This window comes from Palaemon carinicauda, chromosome 11, assembly GCF_036898095.1.
Source record: "Palaemon carinicauda isolate YSFRI2023 chromosome 11, ASM3689809v2, whole genome shotgun sequence".
In the NCBI taxonomy this organism is placed as follows: domain Eukaryota; kingdom Metazoa; phylum Arthropoda; class Malacostraca; order Decapoda; family Palaemonidae; genus Palaemon; species Palaemon carinicauda.
Genome location: NC_090735.1, coordinates 121915517 through 121939017, shown reverse-complemented (window position 1 = coordinate 121939017; position 23501 = coordinate 121915517). Strand labels below are relative to the sequence as shown.

At 34.4% G+C, this 23501-nt stretch overlaps 1 protein-coding gene across 1 annotated transcript in view; it reads right to left on the bottom strand.

The window, feature by feature from the left end:
* Nucleotides 1-1249: 1249 nt before the first annotated feature.
* Nucleotides 1250-23501, bottom strand: part of LOC137650151 (activating signal cointegrator 1 complex subunit 3-like) — a 133293-nt gene continuing 111041 nt past the window's right edge. Inside the window, exons 31-45 of the mRNA XM_068383303.1 lie at nt 23025-23145; nt 21757-21899; nt 20328-20465; nt 19729-19849; nt 18325-18457; nt 17719-17836; nt 16852-16983; nt 13993-14130; nt 11173-11394; nt 10055-10206; nt 8369-8595; nt 7108-7190; nt 5929-6097; nt 4475-4648; nt 1250-2428 (exon numbers count right to left, since the gene is read on the bottom strand). Coding sequence (XP_068239404.1) covers nt 2223-2428; nt 4475-4648; nt 5929-6097; nt 7108-7190; nt 8369-8595; nt 10055-10206; nt 11173-11394; nt 13993-14130; nt 16852-16983; nt 17719-17836; nt 18325-18457; nt 19729-19849; nt 20328-20465; nt 21757-21899; nt 23025-23145 — 2277 coding nt within the window. The 3' untranslated portion in view covers nt 1250-2222. The remainder of the gene's footprint in view (nt 2429-4474; nt 4649-5928; nt 6098-7107; nt 7191-8368; nt 8596-10054; nt 10207-11172; nt 11395-13992; nt 14131-16851; nt 16984-17718; nt 17837-18324; nt 18458-19728; nt 19850-20327; nt 20466-21756; nt 21900-23024; nt 23146-23501) is intronic.

Below are 23501 nucleotides of genomic sequence, written 5' to 3'. Positions count from 1 at the left end.
AAGATATATTGAGAAATGTAATGGAAATTGTGATAAAATAACAACTAAGGGCAAGGCTACCTCCAAAGACTCAAAACTCATAGATCTGGTACTTAACTTCGATGGAGTGACAGTAGAGTCCGACATCATGAGATAAATCCTGGGTAAATCCGGGAAAAACACACACCGAAAAATAGAACAGCGTAAACACACGGTGCTATGAAAAGGAGTGACGTCACTAGCGTGGGTTGGACTGTTGGTAGTAGAGATCGGAGCTAGGGTGTTGAACGGCACCTCGCTGAACGGGGATGTTGAGAGGAGATATCTAAATGGTGCGAGGCCTCTGGTTGTGATTTATCACGCCCCAGTTATTATACCGACACCTTATTAGGTGAGCGAGCTGGGTTCAACCTAGCATTCCTATACAATTTTTTCTCTGGTAGATTCATAGCAGTTTTTACCTTAAAAATTATGTTAAAGGAGCATTTCACTGGGCGGCACAGGTCGGAGCCCAGAAAGCTGTTATTATTGTAATACAGTAATATCAAGCCACCCTCAAGAGTTTCAAAAACATCCAGCTTATAGAGTAACGAGACCCTCTCCACAACATCTACTGTATATGGAGCAGTTTATGAGGGGTTATTACAATATAACCCCCAAAAACACATCTATTCATTCAAGGTAGTAGTCATACTGTATTAATGTAATACATTAAGCATTAGAGAGAAAATTTATGAGAATCTAAATATGGCACAATATGGTATACGAGAAAACCAGGTCCATTGCATTTTGGTTAAACTGTATATGTACTATAGTCCATTTCTTTTAGCGATGCATATTTGCACCGACTCGCGGCGGTGGCCTTTTTAGCTCGGAAAAGTTTCCTGATCGCTGATTGGTTAGAATTATCTTGTCCAACCAATCAGCGATCCGGAAACTTTTCCGAGCTAAAAGGGCACCGCTGCGAGTGGGTGCAAATATGCATCGCTAAAAGAAATGGACTATATGATTTTTATTTTTTCTAGTACCTGAAAAACAGAATATGACAAAACATAGTATATCTAATGCATAATATTTGAGGAAAAGAAAGAATTGGTACCATTTTAATATTCAAATTTATATCGATATGTATTAGTTTTTTCACAAAAGGAAATGAAAAATATATAACTATAGATCTTCAACTTACAGACATTCGAATATACAAATAGAAATCCAACTGATATTGTATCAAAAGTTCATATACTGTCATAGGATAATGAAATACTGTAATAAGGCATTACATAATTTAATATAGTAAGCAAAACAACACTTACAATAACCTAATATTTATTTCATATGAAACAGGACAATTTGTAGACTTTTACAGCTGGAAAACGTAGGCTTGGGAGTTAGGTTAGGCCTACCCTAAGACAAAACTTATAAGAATTCGACTTACAAACAGCTTCTTGGATCCTATTACGTTTGTAAGTTGACAACCTTCTTTATATAACCCCGAACGAAAATGTCTAAAGTTAATTCCTTAAACAAGTTTCTAGATACAGTATAAAACCATAAACTTAAACAGTCTAAATTCCTGATCAGTTCTATTATTCAAATTTTCCACAACGAAAACTGTCAACGAATAGTAAAGATTTTTCCCTACCATTGAAAGGTGAAGAAAATTTAATGATAATGCAAGGATTATCACTTGAAAGTAAATGTAAATAAATACCAAACTAATAAACTATAAAAAACATAAAAAGCTACCATAGCGGTGATACATAAACCATTAGCTATCCTCAATACATCAAAAGATACTGTAAACATACTATAAATCAATGCATCATTTTTATACATAAAAAAAAAATTGACATTTTAGTGTGCACTAATGTTTACCAAATAAACAAATTGTTTATATACAGAACATAGGATACACAGTATATAAAAATATAAATCTAGAATAAATATAAAGATTCAAGTTTCAGTTATTTTGCTAATTTAATTTTCCGTAGCAATATGAAAGACTTTACCTGTGCACCAATTGTCGCAGTATTGAAACTGCCGAGTAAACTAGCATGGGAAAATATCTGTTATTGAAACCGGACACTTCATATGAAAAGCAAAATCATAAAAGTACTAAAATTTAGGGAATGTAAAAATGTCAAGATTCAGATTCTAATATCAAATAAGTTAATTCACCATCCTCCTAATCATAAATCATGTAACAAGTTAATCCTCTTCTTTATTACTAAAAAAAAAATTTGCTACTTCTCCCTCCTCCTATATTTATTTCTGGATCTTTGCTCTTTGCTCTCTTCCCTGACATCATCACTATCGACTTTCGTGGTTCCGTATCCACCGCTTTCTGGATTCCGGAATCGTTCTTGGAAGTCTCCAGGCGAAACGTTTGCTTCTGGTTGTCCGTATAATCTGGCATCGCTGGACGGCTTAACCTGTACAGGGACTTCTTCTGTAAAAAAATAAAATGCGTAGTGTTAAAAGGAAATCATAATCATGACTTAGCAGGAAATAATAGAGGAATTTACATCAATTATTCTTGTGCTGCATAACCTTTGAGTTGAAATTAGCAGAGCCCTAATGTTCTACAGAGAATGAATCTTCCATTCTTTCAAATTACTATTATTATTAGCTAAGCTAGTAATAATAAGCTATAAGCCCAAAGGCCCAAACAGGGAAAAATAGCCCAGTGAAGAAAGGAACGAAACTAAAATAGAAGTAATGAAAAATCAGAATAACATAAATTAAAAAGTGACAACATTAAAATAGATCTTTCATATATAAAATATAAAAAGGAGACTCATGTCAGCCTGTTCAACATAAGAACATTTGCTGTAAGTTTAAACTTTTGAAGTTCCACCAATTCAACTACCTGATTAGAAAGATTATTCCACAACTTGGTCACAGCTGGAATAAAACTTAAAACCCCATTTACCAATTTTGAGAGCTCTCCTTTATTCCCATTTGTTACTCCTCTCATTTAAGGAGTAATATTTAAGTAGTGTATAATACTCCTTATTTGTTCTTATATAGATAAAACCCTCTTCTCTAGTTACATGTCTTCATCCTAGTTACGGTAGTTAAAGACAGGTGAACGAGGGGGCGCCATCTACCTGCCAATTGTGTCAGGCGTGTACAGACATACTGTACTCTTGCTACTCTCTACCGATCATTGGAAGTTTTTTATACTTTGGTTCATTATATGTTGTTTTTTTGTTACTGCAGGCGTAGCTTAAGGGTTGGTTAACAATTGCGAACATGGTGAAACAGTTACCTCTGATTGCCTGTCACAGGGAAGCGGCCCAATCAACAGCACAGCAGGTAGGAATGATGTTGATTGCTACAACTGGAGCCAAAACAGAGCTTCTCAATAACTGGTGCCTTCATGGTCAGTCAGCAGAGAACTATGACAATCACAACTTTGCACTGGTAGCAGGTGAAAGATCCATCCTGGGTCAAACTACCAACTCTATCGGTGACTGAAGGTAGCTATCCCCATTTAATATGACTTCTTAAGTACTGATAGCAGGCAAGCAATCAATCACAGATTTTCTGGGGGGGTGGGATTTTTCATCCCCTCTTCCTTTCCTTATAGCTATCCTTGGCCATATTGTGCATATCACAGTGTATACTTTTTATTCCTGGGTTTAACAATGATTCAAATAACAATAGTATTTTGATCTTACTGTTTTGTATAATCTATATAACCATTTAACATGTGAAAATGGTTTGAATAAATCTATCTATCTAGCCCCGGAGGATTGTCCGTTCCTTTCACTGAGGGAAAGGATGGCATGGCCTGATGATTTCTCCATTGCACTTGTGCAAGAGGGAGGTTAATCCTGGTCCTGTAAAAGATTGCTAAGTGCTTACAAAAGACTGGATGTGTTTAGGAGCACCGAGCTGTACTTTCAGCACATATATGTACCGAGTTGCACTTGTGCTTCCAAGCACAAAGTAGCGTTCTACGAGTGTAACCACACCGAATCCTCCTTGTAGCCAAGCACGAAATGAGTTCCACATGTGTACAAGCATCCATTCTTCAGAGCCCTGGGCCCCACTCCACGTGGTTTCAAGCACTGAGCCGGGCATCCACACTCAATCTACAGAGTGAGGGTATGCAGTACTGCTCTTTCTCTTGATCAATCAGTGGTGCCAGTGGTTGGCTCCTGGACATGAAACAAGGCCATTTGCAGCCTGATACATTGTCTGGCTTCCTTTTATACATTCTAAGATTAGTTACATCAAAAGAAAGTCAACATTCATGAAAATAGCACAATTTACAATGAATAATTAATCATACGTTGTTTAGTTTACTTTGCAGCATCACAAATTTAAAAGAAATAATTTGTATCTTTCTTAAATATACATATTAGGGTAATTTAAACATTCATAATAATAATAATAATTATATGACTATCAGCCATGAAGATGCATAACTTTAAAGTTGTTTTATTTTGTATATCATCACAATAAGACGGAAAAATATCAAAGTTACCTGTATGTGGAGGAAGCCATTTCTGTGGTAATTCATCTACTTCATCGGCTGGGTCATTTTTTCCTTGACTAGATCCACTTTTCCCATCATAAATGATCTCCAAGTTGATGTCGTACTGCTGGTCTAAGCCCAGGTAACTATCAGACATGACATAAAGTGTAAGAACAGCATTTCCTGGAAAAAAATTACAGTATTAGGTTTAGTTAATAAAATTTAAAAACTACATTGTTAAATAGTCTATCAATAGTTAAAATACTATATGGTAACTAGCCTATATATTTAAAAATTATAAAAGTGACAAGATTTACATGTCCATTGATGTTAAACTAAGCTCATGAATGAAATGTGATTCTTTTTGTCATTTTGACAATATAAAATCTTTTAATAGATTCTTCGGCTTTTGCTTAATGCTACCCGAATGCCTGGGTTCTCTGGCTACTTTACAGTGGGTTACACATAGTTTCTAACAACACAGTGAGTGAACTAGATTTTAAAGTTCCTGGTAACGGAATCTCTGATGCCACCGGTTTATTAGAAGTTGAACCTTGACAAAACACTTTCTTTAAACAAAATCATTGAATGATTTGACAAAATGTCCCATGGTTCTTTTAAGCAGTCAACATGTACATAACATGTTTCTTCCAACACAAATCAGATATTTGACAGGATCAAGGCTGTCTACGATGGTACGGGGGCAATACTTAATGTTTGCTGCTAGACAGTTCTTGACTGCACTCTTTTCTTTTTACAAAATGATCTTTTCTTGCTGTTTTGACATTAGCTCTTGAATACCATGACGAATCAATGACAAAAGAGTACGAAGTTGTCGCTTCAAAAAAAGTTCAGCAGGTGGGAGGTCAACTATTATATAAATAAAAAAACTAGAGCTTTTGTTTTGCAGTTTTTCCTGCTGATGCTTCTAGGTTATGTTTCTTCATGGCCTTTTTGAAAGTCTGTACTACTTTCTCGACAGAACCGCTTGAAGTCGTATGGTAATGAGTAGTTAAAGTATGTTTTACACAATTGTTAATGTCAAATGTCTTAAATACTTCCAAAATGAACTGAGGTCCATTATCCAATATTACAGTTTCTCGAAGCACTTAAACTGTTTTGTCCGCTAGAGTTGAACCCATACCAACCACTTCCATCCATTTAGAATATGTGTCCATTGCTACAAAAAGTACATGGGGATGATCCAGGTGTACATTTCATACTTTGACATATGCTACGCTAGTGGGCTATTTGTTTTATGAATCTGTTGTGTATTTACAGTATGCAATCTTGATATTTTTATGATAAAATTGAATGTCCACTATAAAAATTTGTAAATTGGTTGCTACTAAGTTACCAGTAAGTGCAAAATTACTTAAATTAACCAGATAAATCAATATAAATCAATATCCTAAAAGGAGATTTTGTCAACAAATATTTACAAAATACAAGATTTCTTTTACCAGGTTCAGCAGGAGTGGTGAACATCAAAGTGTGAGTTGCTCTTCCATAGATAGGCGGAACCCTCTTCAGAGCGATTAGATCTCCGGCTTCCGCTTCGCCCAGGACCAAAAACCATCCTTCGTTCTTTGCCTTCGGGAATTTTGGTGCATGTACTCGTAGGTCTTTGGTCTGAAATGTAATAAACCAAAATATAAAAACCACAAGAGAAATATACAAGTTTAACCCTTTTACCCCCAGGCTATTTGGAACTTTCCAACCCTTAACCCCAAGGGGTTATTTTTTATTCAAGCACATTTTGCAGTATATATTTTTCAAATTGCTCTAACAGCCTTAATTTTTGTCATAGAGAGGTCAGGTTGGTCTCATTCTCTTGGAAAATGCCTGAAATTTCTCAAAAAAATTATCAAAAAAATAAAAAAATAAAAATTGTAAATAGCAGTTTTTTGCAAGGACGTACCGGTGCGTCCATGGGGGTAAAGGGATGTGTTTTGTGAAACGTACCAGTACGTCCTTTGGGGGTAAAAGGGTTAATATTGTATCATAACTTCAAATTCACATGCAAAGTCAATTCAGGCAACGAATATCAAAATCACATTATTATCCCGGTATGAGACACGAAAAGAACGCAGATTGTGAAAGCCAGGAAAAAAATTCCCTTGAACGACTATGCATTAATCGTTAACAAATCCAGGGCAAGATATTCATTATAAACACTAGTATCCATGACAACAATTATTGAGTAATATAGACTTTGTAAAGCATATACATATGCAGCAAAGGACAGTAAACAAATCTTAATATATGGATACTAAATTAAAAATGTTATAAAGGAGAGCATAGAATATTTCATCACTCCAAAACATTCTTCTAACAACTGCAAAAGATAATGCGGTCTAATCATGCCATGGTTACTGCCATTATGCAATAGATTATCTTAATTGTATACTAGAGGCCTAACTCCATTGAAAGGAAATAATGTTATTTAGTTTTATGGGGGTAAATGTAGATACAAACAAGCTTAGAGAGAGAAGCAATATAAAAATGAGGAGAGGTTCATAGATATAAATAGGTTTCTGCATTATTTTGGTGTTATCCCTTCCCTAGTAACATAAGCCATGAGAAGGTTGTTGCACAAAACATCTAGATATTTATAAATACTGTTAAGACAAATACCTTACCTTATTTAAACGATTAAAATTGACTGCAAGGGAATAGTCTTGGTTGGCATGAACCTGAACCCATCTCTTACTTGACTCGTTTTCTGTTGAAATGAATATAATACGAGATCATAAATTACATACATACATATACCAAGGCACTTCCCCCAATTTTGGGGGGTAGCCGACATCAACAAATGAAACAAAAACAACAAAATGGGGACCTCTACTCTCTACGTTCCTCCCAGCCTGACAAGGGACTCAACCGAGTTCAGCTGGTACTGCTAGGGTGCCACAGCCCACCCTCCCCCGTTATCCACCACAGATGAAGCTTCATAATGCTGAATAAATTACGTACCTGGATAATACTGGATAGCCAAGTACAAAATATAAAGTACAGTGATTACAAGTGGCCAAGCCCTTTGTATCCCCTGCCATGTTTATCGCTTGAAGTCTACACAATCAAAACAATAATTTGAACTACATCGTACTTGCTAAAATAAATACTTTTTATCTCATAGGGCTCTGCTGATATAAAATGTTACAACTGGGGCCATAACAGAGCTTTCTCAATGACAGGTGCCTTCATGGTCAGTCAGCAGAAAGTGAGAATGGTGTGACAATCACAACTTTGCACTTGTAATATTTCACCCCCTAACTAAAACATTTTAACAACAGCAAATATAGAATTTAAAATCTTTTTCTGGCAATCCTGTTCCTATTTTAATTTTTTCATATATGTATATGTAAGGGTGTGTCTACGGTAAAAGTATATTTTAAGTATATTTTAGCTTAAGTGTTTTAAGGGTGTATAATATTTTAGCTTAAGTGTTTTAAGAGTGTATAACAGGTTTATAACAGTGTAAGGAGGCTTTATAAGAGATTAAATTAAAAAAAAAACAAAAAAAACAATAACAACAGAGGTCTACTGCAGGACGAAACCCTCAGACAAGTCAATTTATATCTGGGGTTTGGGCAGTTTCCAGTTTTCATCACCACGTTGGCCAGTGTGGATTGGTGATGGTGGGAGATTTTTGTCTGATCGCTTACAGCAAGCCAACCTAGTATGGGTGGCCCTGACTTGTAAAGATTTCCTGATCATGGCGATAAGCAAACCCTTTCACCACAGTAAGTTATCCCCAACTCAGAATAATTTCTACTTACTTAAACTAGAAACTACATTCTGCTTATCAATAATCAAGACTGATGTTTAGATTCAATTTTTTTCAACATAACATATACATTTATTCAGATTTATTTACTCAAACAAAAACAGACTAACCTTGGCCATGAATAAACACCTTCGCTTCAGACTGATTGCGAGCATTTGGTAAACAACCGCTGATCGAAACATCTAGACTCATAACCGGGAGTTGTTTAAGCACCTTGAAGACATTTTCAATTTGATTTTCGTCCAGCTCGTTTCTCAACATCTTCGCAAGCCTCTCGTACTTTCCGTCAACGGCGTGAAGCAATTCTGGAAGGCACTGTATGCTGTGACCTGCACAACTGAGGGAGAAATATTTTGATGAAATTCACATATACAGAAAGGGACAGTAAAATGAACTTTACTTCTGGACATCACATTATAAATGTTAAAAAGGAGAGTGTGAAATATTTCATCCTTTAACCCTTTTACCCCCAGGCTATTTGGAAATTTCCAACCCTTAAGCCCCATAGGACTATTTTTTTTCAAGCACATTTTGCAGTATAATTTTTTTTGATTTCTCTAACAGCCTTAATTTTTGTCATAGAGAGGTCAGGTTGGTCTCATTCTCTTGGAAAATGCCTGAAGTTTCTCAAAGAATTATCAAAAATATGCAAAAAAAAATTTAAATAGCATTTTTTTGCAAGGACGTACCCGTACGTCCATGGGGGTAAAGGGATGAGTTTTGTGAAACGTACCAGTACGTCCTTTGGGGGTAAAAGGGTTAACTAAAACATTTTAACAATGTAAATAGGTAAATATAATATTTCACCACCTATTTTAACAACAGCAAATATAGAGTTTAAAATCTTTTTCTGGCATACCTTTAAACAGACATAAGCATATAAGTATGGTAAAAAAGTATGATCCACCAAGGTTCGATTTATAAACAGTACTGAGACATATCCATAAGGCAACCAACCACTTCGTGTAAGGATAAGAGTGGGAAAGAAAATATATATAATTTCTTTCAATTGCTTGAATTAATCATACATTTGATGACTGGGTAAAATTGCATCAGTTATCTAATGCAAGAATTTAATGCGGCGTTATATAAGTGGACCGTAATTCGAGATACTGTATTGTACTTCACTTTTTTAATATTGTGTTAAGACTTCACAAAATTTTTCTAGTGACCATTCTGTGGTTCTATATCAAGTTTTCATTTTTCTTCTTCCTCTTCCATTGATAATTTAATACCAGCCTTAATTGGGGGAATCTTAATACAAGTTCTTGTCTTTTTCATTTTTTATATTATTGAAGAATTTGATGGATTTTTCTAATGACAATTTTGAAGACTTCTGAACTGTTACTATTGTCTTTGCTTACTACAGTATTATTATTACTAGCTAAGCTACAGCCCAAGTTAGAAAAAACAGGATGCTATAAGACCAAGGGCTCCAACAGGGAAAAATAGCCCAGTGAGGAAGGGAAATTAATAAACTAAAAGAGAAGTAATATAAACAAAATAAATGAATCTAAGATCAGTAATAATATTGAAATAGATTTATCTATATAAACTAAAACCGAGACTTATGTCAGCCTGTTCATAAAAACATTCGCAGCCAGTCTGAACTTTTTAAGTTCCACTGATTCGACTACCAGGTTAGGGATATCATTCCACAAAAGATTTACAAACTGTACACACAAAATCTTTGCTCTAGTTACTAAAAGCAAAAAGCGCACCATAAAATAATGCTTGCTTTTCTTACTTTAACTTTTATATGAAATATTTGGAATATGAATATAGTTGTGGCTTACTTGAAGCAGTGCAGGATATCTGAATTTACATGAGGCAGAGTAAGGAGGGAAGAATCTGTATGCCAACGTGCTTGAGTCACCATCTGCATCAACACCTGTACCTGGAGGGAGGCAGACAGCCATCCTGCGCACCCACATACATCTAATAAAGCCTGAAAAAAAAAAAAATATGATTAATATAATAAAAAGCACTTTAAATTTCAGTTCTCTTATAAAATCCTTGTGTTTGATAGAATATCTTCATGTTCATCCCCTGTCTCTCGTTTAAAAGGAGGTATTTGTACGCTCTTATGGTTACTAACAAACTGGAGGTTTACACTTGAGACTGTAAATCAGAATGAAACAGAAAAATCAAAGTAAAATGTGAAAGATGATACAAAGAAAAAATATATTTTGTAAAGTATGAATAAAAACACAAGATAATAAAAACAAAAGATAATTCAGTGGAGTTTTAAAAGCTATGAACAATCGAAGCATCTGTCACACTACTCGAGACCGCTCAGAAGATTTTCTAAGAAGTCAGGATCAGAATTCATGTGTTTATTCAAACATAAGTTATATCAATACTATTTTAAATGGAGCTCAAGTGTTCACATAGATATATGGACCTAACTACATACATACATACATATACCATGGCACTTCCCCCAATTTTGGGGGGTAGCCGACATCAACAAATGAAACAATACAAAAAGGGGACCTCTACTCTCTACGTTCCTCCCAGCCTGACAAGGGACTCAACCGAGTTCAGCTGGTACTGCTAGGGTGCCACAGCCCACCCTCCCCCGTTATCCACCACAGATGAAGCTTCATAATGCCGAATCCCCTACTGCAGCTACCTCCGCGGTCATCTAAGGCACCGGAGGAAGCAGCAGGGCCTACCGGAACTGCGTCACAATCGCCCGCCTTTCATTCCTATTTCTAGCACGCTCTCTTGCCTCTCTCACATCTATCCTCCTATCACCCAGAGCTTTCTTCACTCCATCCATCCACCCAAACCTAAGTTTGGGTGGACCTTAACTACCATCCTAAAAAAAATAAATAACTGAAGAAAGTTTTCTTACTATTACAGTAATTGAAATTGTAACAATAACAAACTTTCTATTACAGTACTGTACCTGTAAAATTCTTATTGCTTGATCCAAAACAGACTTTGTATCCGTCAAATAGTCCACGCATGGGAGGTTCAGCCGTGACATGTGGGACTGAAGAAGGAGATGAGCCTTCGTGTTAGAGGAATCGTAAGTGTACGGGTTAACTTGCAACGGGCAAGACTTGGCTAATTCCGCATTCAAGTTGTCTTCGTTGTGACGAACGGGCAGTTCGTCGTATTCGTGTGCCTGTAAATACGGTAAAAAAATAAATCAATCTTCACAAGCAGCATTAAGAAAAACACATAGAAAAAAAAAACAATACAGCTACAATCTTCACTTTACACAAAATGTATGTTTAACCCTTTTACCCCCAAAAGAACGTACTGGTACGTTTCACAAAACACATCCCTTTACCTCCATGGACGTACCGGTATGTCCTTGCAAAAAACTGCTATTTACAATTCTTTTTTTATTTTTTTGATAATTTTTCGAGAAATTTCAGGCATTTTCCAAGAGAATGAGACCAACCTGACCTCTCTATGACAAAAATTAAGGCTGTTAGAGCAATTTAAAAAATATATACTGCAAAATGTGCTTGAAAAAAATAACCCCTGGGGGTTAAGGGTTGGAAATTTCCAAATAGCCTGGGGGTAAAAGGGTTAAGTAATATTTGATAGTATAAAATGCACGATAAAACTTAAATTTGCATTTCAAATATAAGAAAAGATTCCCTCTCTTTTTCTTCTCTTTCTGAAAGGTAAAATTTTGACATTTGATACTTATTTAATTATCTTATGCTTGAATATTTGTCTTTCAGATGAATTACATTATTTCAAGGAAGAAAAATAATTAATTTAAAATTTATATAGAAGCTATGATAATCAATAACTTAACCCCCCCCCCTTTTTTTTAAAGAAAGCTCGATAAAACATCCAAATATACTCAACTATTACAAAAAATTACTGAATTTTGGTATCAAACACCATGATCAACAAGAAAATTATAATTCCTTTACAGCCAGTTAGCTCCATAAAGAATTGTTGTCAAATCAACCTTCTTCTTCCTAACCGCTGGGTATATCGTAGTTATTTTTCTTACAATTTGAAAATGAATGAAAAATATAGCTGAACATATTTCACGTTCTTACGTTATGACATCTTTAGCGGACGCTTTTCCGTTAACAAATAAGAGTCGAGTGAAAAATATTTCTATATAACAAATATATTAGCTGTGCGAGATGGGCTAAGATTATAATAGCTCTGCCATTTGTTTCTCAGTCAGTCGTCAAAGGGTCAGCAAAAAATAAAGAAAGATATGGGAAAGAAATATACATTAGATAAAGTTTTATGCAGTAACTGTCTAAAAGAATCTTCATTGGAAGAAAACAGTGGGAAATATTGAAAAAAGTAAGGATTGTAAGTAAAAGAATCTGCATTGAGAAGAAAAAAATGGGAAATACTGAAAAAGGGAAATAAGAATAGTAAGGAATACAAAAGCGAATAAGGATAATTTGCTATAAGAAATGGTATAATAGTTAAAATTAAACTGAAAAGAACAATAAGAAATACAAATAATCAGAAATGAAAAGGAAATAGGAAAGAATGAAGACTAGAAGACAAAAGGTTATATATTGTACCAAATGTGGAAAATAGTCTCTTCTTTCCATTCTAGTTATTTAAACTATAATGGAAATAAGGTGAAATAATAAGCTGAAAAAGATAAAAATGATGAAAGAAAGGAAAATTGATTGAAGGGATAAACTCAAATTTATTGTGATAAGAGGGTAGAGGAAAGACATATGAAGTTGAAAAAGAAACAGGACCCAATAATGTATATTGATTGATATAAAACCAAATGGCTAAACCTTCAAGATTTGGGATTAAAAATAAGAGAACGATTGTTAAAAATATTTTCATTATAAAATACATTTTTGAACATACTTACCCGGTCGATATATATATAGCTAATTAGCTTACGTCAGGGACGTAAGCTATGTATATATATATCCACCGGCTAAGTCAGATGTTTAAAAATGATATTTTCATTATAGAATAAATTTTTGAACATACTGTACTCACCTGGTGGATATATATAATTAGCTTACGTCCCTGATGTAAGCTAATTAGCTATATATATATCCACCGGCTAAGTCAGATGTTTAAAAGTAGTTAATTTAGTGTTATAGATGATTCATTACTTTATTACAGAAAAGGTGTACGTATAGCAGGTTTTTTTAAATACTGTACTGTACACATAATGTAATATAAAATGAAGTACACTTAGAAGACAATATGAAAACAATTTAATGCATTATTTAGGGTGTTAGATGACCGTACATAGGTAGTGGTTGCTTAAATAGATAGCTAAGAGATCACCGAGCCTATTACGCAGTTTTCCGACCTTTGCTGTGGTCTCTGTTGCCTAACCATCGCAAAGATTGAGAGGTGACTATATACGCATACTATATTTAGTCTAAATATGCCAAGAGTAAGAGAGATTAATACTGTTAGCATAAAACTGTCATATACTGTACTGTTCTATATTATTATCACAGCACTTTACATTGTATTGCTACTGGATATTACACTTCTTCAAGTACAATTAAAGTATTTAAGGGTATATTTATAAATACTGTGAGAAAAGTAAATTTAACATTTGCAGAGTAAAGGGACTCTAACACAACACCCATAAATGACAACTCTACATTATACTCGGAGTAGAGACCTTGAAAAAATTTACAAAAACCAAATGGCATTCAAGATTCATCCAGATACGTCATAAATATTTTCACTGACTTATCCAAATAAAAATACTACTCTAAAACAGAACAAAATATATTCTTACATCACAAAGATGGTTTATGATGTCCTCCATACTCATATCTTTCTTGAGTTTCTCCTGGAACTGTTGTATGGTCAAATGAGACAGGTAGTAAAAGGAAGCTATTCTCCCAAGGGGCGTTGTTTCAATTGTCCTCTTGTCCTGCAATAAAAAAAATCATTAAGTTTGAAAACAAATATAGAAACAGCAGACTACATAGAGAATAATTAAAAGGTATATATACTTCCTTACATCAATGAAACCTAAAGGGTCTTGATTACTAACTGCAACAATTTAACTAGAGAACTATTTTCAAAAAATTATGTATCAGTAACACCAATGCACAGCTAATACCTTGAAATTATAATCATAGCCTTCTTGTTAACTATTGTTATTGTAAAACTATGAACGAATCATCAACCATTAAGTTTACCCTATGGTAGGGGTGTAAAAAAGGGATTTTGACGAAGGAAAAATCTATTTCTGGGGAGAGACCTGTGACGGCCGGTGAAAAGGGTCCTTCTTTATACTTTTCTAATATAAATCTTCCAAATATACTAGAGAAAGATAAAAGCATGGAATGCAGAGGTTACTACCCTCACGCGATCACCTTGTTGGTGTCATGTATCTAACAAGGTCGTGTGAAAACCACTATTCACAGGCTGTCTTCCATTTAGATAATCCCTTCATCAAAGGGGAGGGCCGTGACAGGCCCTAGAGAATACAGTTGGACTACCCCCACCGACACCTACTACTCGCGCTCTCCAGGTCATCCTTCTGTTTTGGACTTGCCCGCAAAGTCGTAATTTTTATGTGCTCGGTGTTTTTGCAAGTGATTGTCGTTAATTCAACATGACTGACGCTGCTACTTCACCTTTACCAATGTTAAGTACCATAGTTTGTTTTGACAGTTTTTTCAGTACCGGGCATTTGTTCTCAAAATACTACCATTGTACATATTGCGTGTCGCAAAGAGGGACTAAAGGACAGCTGTAGCCTTGCATCTTGTAAAATGCTAGGCCCACTGCCAATAACTTGTGGAAACTGCTGCTTTGCAGGTGAACTATTAAGTCTTAGGCTAGCCCCACCATCAATAACTGTGGTTGATAATTGCACGGACATGCAATCGTAAAAACTATCAACCAAATTATAAACCATGCCTTTTCTTGAAAGCTGCAGCTATAAGGCAGCAGTTACTCCTCTAAAAATTTTAGTTTTAGAATAGCCTGTATAGCTATTTATATCAGACTGGTTTCCAACTATGGATTACTTATGATGATGAAACCAACAAAGATATTTTAATATACTGTAATGAACTTCAACACTCAAGTCCTTCAATAGACCTGAATCTAATTCTTTGTTGACTTATGTCATTAACCTCTTAATCAGAACGGATATAGAATTCTTGCTGAGAGGACAACCTGAAATCCTCAAGCAAAACCAATTACAAACTCTAATACTTTCAGTTATGCATAGATAAAATTTAATAGCTGTTAGCCTATGGGACATAAAATTTTTTTTCTGGTGTATTACTCACTTCCCTCTATCAAGTGGGAATGTGGGAAAATTATGGCAAACATTTTGTCTTCAATTTTTACCCTGAAAATTAAGAGAATTTTTTTTCAACACCAAAAACCACACTATAGGGAGTCTGTAGTTCACTAATATATTCAACTAAAGTTTAAAGAAATGATAATTTAGTTCATATCATATACAATAAGAGAAAATTTGTTAGTAAAGAAATTGCCTTGTTGTTTAAACCTAAGCAATTATTGTAGTCTATGCCTACGCTTTCTTGTGGCTAGCCACCTCTGGTCAGAACTCTTACTTTTTTTGTGCACACACATTCCTGATATAACAACAATTTTTATTAATTAATCTATGAGATTATATGCATTGATGTTGCCCCAGATTTTAAAACTATGAACATCAATTAAAGGTTGTTTTCTCTCAAAAGTATAAGTATGAGGTAAGTTTGCATTAAGGGTGTTACCTCGACAAAATGAAAAATATGTCAAGAATACATCTGTGCACCTCAAAGGCCCAGAATCAGAATGTAGGATCTGCAAGCTGGCAGACCTCCTAGGACTACCAGTAGCTACTGGGTGGCGGTTATCAAAACCTCGATAATTCTTTGGTCGTTACCAGCTTTTGCCAGAATTTATCCCTACTAAAGGATGAAGTATTAGCGAAGGAACAAATGAAAAATATGTACAGTGATGCCTCAGCAAACGAAAGTAATCCGTTTAGGATACGGTTTCGTATGCTGATTTTTTCGTATCCTGAGTCGCGTTTTACATGTAAATACAGTAGCCTAATCCGTTCCAAGCCTTACGAAAAGACACCTTTTCTTTCATAAACACGCTAAACTGTAATAATAAACATGCAATGCAGCCATTTCTATCATTCAAAAATTAACCCAACCGTTAAAAACAGCCTAATCCATTCCAAAAACCACCATGAGATTATTCAATAATGTAGTTATAGCCAAGTTATCCCCTCCAAGCCCTAAGAAAATGGTCCGTTTTCTTTACTACTGTATAAAAGTTACGGTACTGTATGTAAAGCATTTGGATCAGTGAAGGTGAATTGTTACCTGTACACCTAAATTAAGGGTTGATACCCTGAAAAAAAAGGTACTGTACTCTCGGCGACGAGTTGGGATCTCGTAAGCTTTTCGTATCCTGAAAATTTTTTCGTTTACTGGGGCATAAAAATCTTTGTATCGCTTTTCGTACCCTGAATTTTTCGTAAGCAGAAACTTTCGTATCCTGAGGTATCACTGTACAGTATTGGGAAATAATCCTATTCTTTTAAAACGCTTTTCAGTAACCAGATTTCATACAATGTCGGCATACATAAAAGCACAGAACGTATACTTACGTCACCGATTTGTATGCAGTAGGCCGCTTGTAAAGAATTCAGCGCTCTGTCAATAGTTCCGGAGAGATATTCGTTGACAATTGACTTTGTTTCTACGCCTTCTTCCAGGTTAAGATTGTAGTAAGACGGATTCTGAAATAGAATGGCAATGTGAAGTAAATATTACTATTATTAAAGGAACAGAGATTACCCAGACCATTTGACTTGTACAGAGCTGGCCTCAATTCAGAGAGAAAATACATATAATAAAGAACAAGGTGAAATGATGTCTTCCATTATCATGACGGGAAAAAATTAAGAGAAAACGAAGTCATTTTAAACACAGAAGTCAATCAAAACATCAGAGAAGGAGTTGATTGAATTGGGAAAACCCATTGGGAGACTTAGGTTATTGCGTTAAAGAGGCAAGGCATTTGTGTGATTTTTGTTTTATTGAATAATTAAAGCTACTAAAACTAATACATTTAAAAATATTGGCAATATTAATTGAAATATAATAAACATATGAGGGTTACTATTCATAAAACATCGGTAAACCCACAAGGAGGTTACTGTGTTGAAGAAGTAAGCTGTTTGCGTGTTTTTTCGTTTGGTAAATAATTAAAACTACTATAACATCCATTTAAAAATATTGGCAAAATTAATTGAAATATAATAGTTAACATATGAGGATTACTATTCATAAAACATCGGTGGACCCACAAGGAGGTTGCTGTGTTGAAGAGGTAAGCTTTTTGTGTGTTTTTTTGTTTGTTAAGTAATTAAAGCTACTATAACATACATTTAAAAATATTGGCAAAATTAATTGGAATATAATAGTTAACATATGAGGGTTACTTTTCATAAAACATCTCAGTAAAGACTTACATGTAGTAGTCGCCTGAAAAAGTACGTCCATGTGAGGTAGTCAAGAGCATCTTGTTTGGATCCGATGGTGCCAGCGACAATTTCAGCATTTAAATGATCTGGTAACACATTCATCAAACTGAAATAATTCATGGTAATTAAATATAAGAAAAAAAAAGAGATTAGTTTACCAAACTTCCAACTGAGCACCACAAGGCACTAGAAGAGTTAGAAGACCCAGGCCTACATGGGTAAAGACTATAAAGCACAAAGTAGGGGATGATGAATGGATAAGTATTCAATTAATGCTTAAGATAGAGACAACTGGTGAAATCTAACCAAGGCCCTTTGTGTCAAGAGGCATAAGAGATGATGATGATGGTTAAAATAGTGGATTTTCAAAAATTTCAAGGTACATACATACATATACCAAGGCCCTTCCCCCAATTATGGGGGGTAGCCGACATCAAACAAATGAAACAAAAAAGGGGACCTCTCCTCTCTACGTTCCTCCCAGCCTGACAAGGGACTCAACCGAGTTCGGCTGGTACTGCTAGGGTGCCACAGCCCACCATCATAAAAATAAAACCAATACCTCAAAATTTGATAAAAAATTGGCTGACTTACCTGGATTCAACAGGGAAAGGTTCATATAAAAACTTCTTGTAAAAATGTTTTTTCTGGTCATGAACAAGGATGACAGCAACACCTTCGTCATCATACTGCGGGCGCCCAGCTCGTCCCATCATTTGCAAGACATCTGCAAAATATATATGATAAAGAAGTTTCCGTAAAACTGTATTACCATCGCATCTCAATTCCCTACTTCTTGACAGTAACTACATCTAACACAAACAAAAAATCTTATTACTAAATTATGTATTTTATCTAACAAAGGTCTTGGAAACAGTACGAGTTTGTCATATAAACCCCAAAAACCTTGCTATGTGAAGTGTTTCCAGTTATCTTACTTTGGAAAGAAACAGTATCGTTGGTATCTACAAAATAATTGGCCGTGTTAAAAAACAGAAAATTAAAATCATCTAACATTGACTTTATCTACTCATTATTACTGGAACAGTCATGTTATTGTGCACAAGAGAAATTCCATGAAAACAATGACTTCATCTATTCATATCAGAATTGTCATCTTATTCTGCAAGAAAGAAAATTTTAATAAAGATCCAAAGCATTCTACAAAAAAGCAATGTGAACAATTTGACCATAAACTCAACAAAATGTGTACTTGCATATACAGTATACATCAACGTCAATACTTCAACTGTATGCAAAAGAATAAAAAGTTACTTTAAATGGCAATCTATTTTTTTTCTCGTAAAAAAAAAAAAAAAAAAAAAAAAGTAATTCAACACCTGATTTAGACTTACGTTTAAAGGCGGGTACAGAAATAACCAGGAAAGACATTTTCCCGTTGGATGTTTTAAAGATATTTCCTCTGAGTGAAGTTTTATCGTTGTAAATTGGATTGGACATCTTGTACATCTTTGATTTAAGGATGTTATTTCCAAACTATCTATCAAAGACTTTTTCCCTATTTTCTTCTTTTGAACCAATCTATTGTACAAAATTTTTGCCTCCGCTAAAAATACCCCAAACTCCTGATATTTTCTCTCTACAACAAGCTTTTTACCATTTGTACATTTCTCATCCTTTTACCAGTTTCTAATAAACACTTTCTATCTATCTTCCTTTTATTCCCATCCAACATTCAAACTGTACTTCTATCAAGATGTTTTAAACCTTATCATTATGGAGAAGAGAAAATGAAGACGTATTTAAAAGGTTATGTACAAGGAGGTGGAGGGCAGATGGAGGAGGGGAAGGTCAAAGTTCAGGTGGGAAGATAAATTATTGAATGACATGAAGGAAAAAAGTCGAAGAGAACAAGATGTACAAAGACAGAGGAGGATAGAGAAGGCCGACTAGAAACAGCAACCCCATATAACAAATGGGAAAAGCCAAAAGGCAAAGATGATGATTATAGAGATATCTGAACGTTGTGATTCTTACCAGTTATAGGGAAATCAACGTATCTCTTGGTCTTTCCATCGTAGTACTCTGTACCCTTCACTACTACCAAGTGCGCTGGGAAATTGACACCCCAAGCAAGCGTTGCGGTAGTAATGAGTATCTGGAATAAAATAAAAAATTCAACACCACAAAAAAATTCAGTTTCTAATAAAATTATGTTAAACAAAAGATTAAATTGAAAATAAACTTTACTTTTACTAAAGTTAAATATCTCTATTTCTATAAACTTCCCTGATGTTCATGATGTTTTAGTAATTAGGTTAAGAAATTACTTTTTCAAGTAATTAGCCTAAATAATGTTTTTTGAATAATTAAGCTGGTAATTTCATTTAGTAATCAGCATAAAAATTAAATAATTTAAGTAATTAGGGTCATAAATAAAGTATTCTTAATAACTAGCCTAAATTATTAAAATAATTAAGCTCAAAAATAATCTCTTTCAGAAATTAGGTTCAATAATGAATTTTTTTTTTTGGTAATTAGACTCCAAATGAAGATCTTCATATAAAAAAAATATATAAAATTTTCTCCCAGATATCCCCCTTGTAAATAGACCAAAAAAATATTTTTGAAACTACCTGAATTTTCTGATTGACAAAGAGCTCTTCAACAATTTTGCGATCCTTCTCCACCAAGCCGGCATGATGGAGTCCAATTCCAAATGACATGCACAGTCGTAAGTTGTCGTCCCGAATGTTGGTTAGAATCTGCTCCATCTGTAGGGGAAATATTCAAACTATGAATACTATTCCATCTTTACAGAAAATATTAGAACTATGGATACTACTAAAATCATTATAATGGTCGCCCGAGCAGAATGATGTAGATCGTCTGAGTGGAGACCTAAAACACGCAACTTTAATGATGAAATACACTTTAAAAATGTCAATCCTGTCATCAATGAATTAAAAATCATACTACACTGTATTTGAATTCAAAAGTTATAATTTAACTTGTAGAAACCATAAAGAGTACTAGGATTTTGAATTTATTGATGATAAAATAGTAATTTCTAACTTCGTCTTTTGAGTTCTAAAATAAGGATTAAACATTTAGAATCCTCAGAGTTCAAAATTACTATTTTATCATGAATGAATTCAGAATCCTAGTACACTTTGGGGTTTCTAAATGTTAACCCTTTAACCCGCAAAAGATGTACTGGTACGTTTCACAAAACTCATCCCTTTAAACCCATGGACGTACCGGTACGTCCTTGCAAATAACTGCTTTATATTTTTTTTTTACATATTCTTGATAACTTTATGAGAAACTTAAGGCATTTTCCAAAAGAATGAGACCAACCTGACCTTTCTATGACGAAAATTAAGGCTGTTAGAGCAATCTAAAATAAATATATTGCAAAATGTGCTTGAAAAAAAATATGCCTGGGGGTTAAGGGTTGGAAAGTTCCAAATAGCTTGGGGGTAAAAGGGTTAACACTTTGAAGTTTCTAAATATTTAAGAATTACTTTAGAACTCAAAATATAGTTAAAAATTACTATTTTATCATCAATGAATTTATGAACCTAGAATACTTTGGGGAGTTTCTAAAAGTTCAATCATAACTTTAGAACTCACAATAAAAGTTAAATATTACCATCTATATGTGAGCACTACTAAAATATTTATAATAATGAAATGGAAGTTGAAAATTATCATCATCAACGATTTCTTTATTCTAATACACTTTGGGGTTTCTAAAAGTTTAATCATATGGGGGATAAACTCTCATTTTAGTGAAAATTAATGTATAAAATCCCTCTTATGTATTTATATGTAATTGCAATTTAATTGAAGTCTAACATTGCATTAAAATTTATCGTGATTACAGCACTCATCATATTCAGGAAAGAAAAAGAAAACGAATAGTTTACTCAAGGGCACATAGGTACGTCCGTACTCGATGTTGCCGAAACTTAAGCAAAGAGACTTTGACAGGTAAGGGGGCAAGGCTCCAAGCCCGTGTTCCCACCTTTGGTTAACTACTCTATAGCTTGAAATACTAACCTCATGATCAGGCATCCTTAACCATTGCTTAGGGTTTTCCTCCACTACCACAAATCCCATCAGGTCAATGGCCGTCAATCGTGTTTGCCGTCTAGATGACACGAATACTAGGACAGGCTTGTCTGGCGAATGCTGTTTGATAGCTGAAAAATATAAACAAATATTCCTAATTAAAATTCTGTATTTTCACCTTCAATGGCATTTTAACTTTGATATAGCTTAAAATTCTGTATTTTCACCTTCAATGGCATTTTAACTTTGATATAGCATTGAATCTATTAACCCTTTTACCCCCAAAGGACGTACTGTTCATTTCACAAAACTCATCCCTGTACCCCCATGGACGTACCGATAAGTCCTTGCAAAACACTGTTTTTTACATTTTTTTGCATATTTTTGATAACTTAATGAGAAACTTCAGGTATTTTCCAAAATAATGAGACCAACCTGACCTCTCTATGACGAAAATTAAGACTGTTAGAGCAATTGAAAAAAAATATATTGCAAAATGTGCTTGAAAAAAAAAACGCCTGGGGGTTAAGGGTTGGAAAGTTCCAAATAGCATTGGGGGTAAAAGGGTTAATAGCCTATGATTCAAAAATAAGATTTGTGGACATATTAATTATTCATTAGTAAACTTCAAAAGCCTAAAGTGGTCAAGATTCCAAGATAACATATCAAAGTGTACAATTATTGCAGTACACAAGGTCTCTCAAGATAAGGAACTACACTTTAGCGACTTGGTACCGTACACTGAATTTTGGATGGATAATATACCAAGATTCCAGTTGACAAGAATCAGTTCAAGAAGAAGAGTACCACTTCCCACAATCATTCACAATTAGATTCACTAGTCTATTAACCCTTTAACCCCCAGGGTATTTGGAAATTTCCAACCCTTAACCCCCAAGGGTTATTTTGTTTTCAAGCAAATTTAGCAGTGTATTTTTTAAAAATTGCTCTAACAGCCTTAATTTTTGTCATAGAGAGGTCAGGTTGGTCTCATTCTCTTGGAAAATGCCTGAAGTTTCTCAAAAATTGACAAAAATATGCTGAAAAAATTTTAAATAGCATTTTTTTGCAAGGACGTACCGGTACGTCCATGGGGGTAAAGGGATGAGTTTTGTGAAATGTACCAGTATGTCCTTTGGGGGTAAAAGGGTTAATCTTGACTGGATGTAAATATTGATTTGTAATTTCAGTTTATATATTAGTATTTCTTTTATAAAAATATGCCTAAGCTTTCTCAAAAGAAAAAAAAAACATACCTTGGAATGTAGGTTTGTTCATGGTTGCCATTCTTGGGCAATAGTGCTTTCCCGGGAACCCTGATATATGCACATCCAAATGCACTGGACGAACAGAAGGACGGAAGTTATAAAGCCCCATCTGGTGAAAAAAAAAGAATCCTCCTATGACATTCAGATAAAAATATTTACATTGATGGTACATAAATAAAATACTGTACACCTTACAAAAAGAGTAATATTTTTTCATTTAAAACCCAATACTTTACAATGCCTGATCATACATTGACATTCATCAGAACAAAAATAAGTCCGTTACCCCAATTCTAGAACATAAGAAGAAAGTTAGACATTCATTATTTCCCAAGTATCTATCTCAATTAACTAAGCTGTAAGTCTATCTTTACAGATGAAAGATTGTCAACATTTTACTCTAATCTATAGACCTCGCTTTCCCTTTTTCATATGTTGACCGTGAATTAATCTGGATCACCTCCA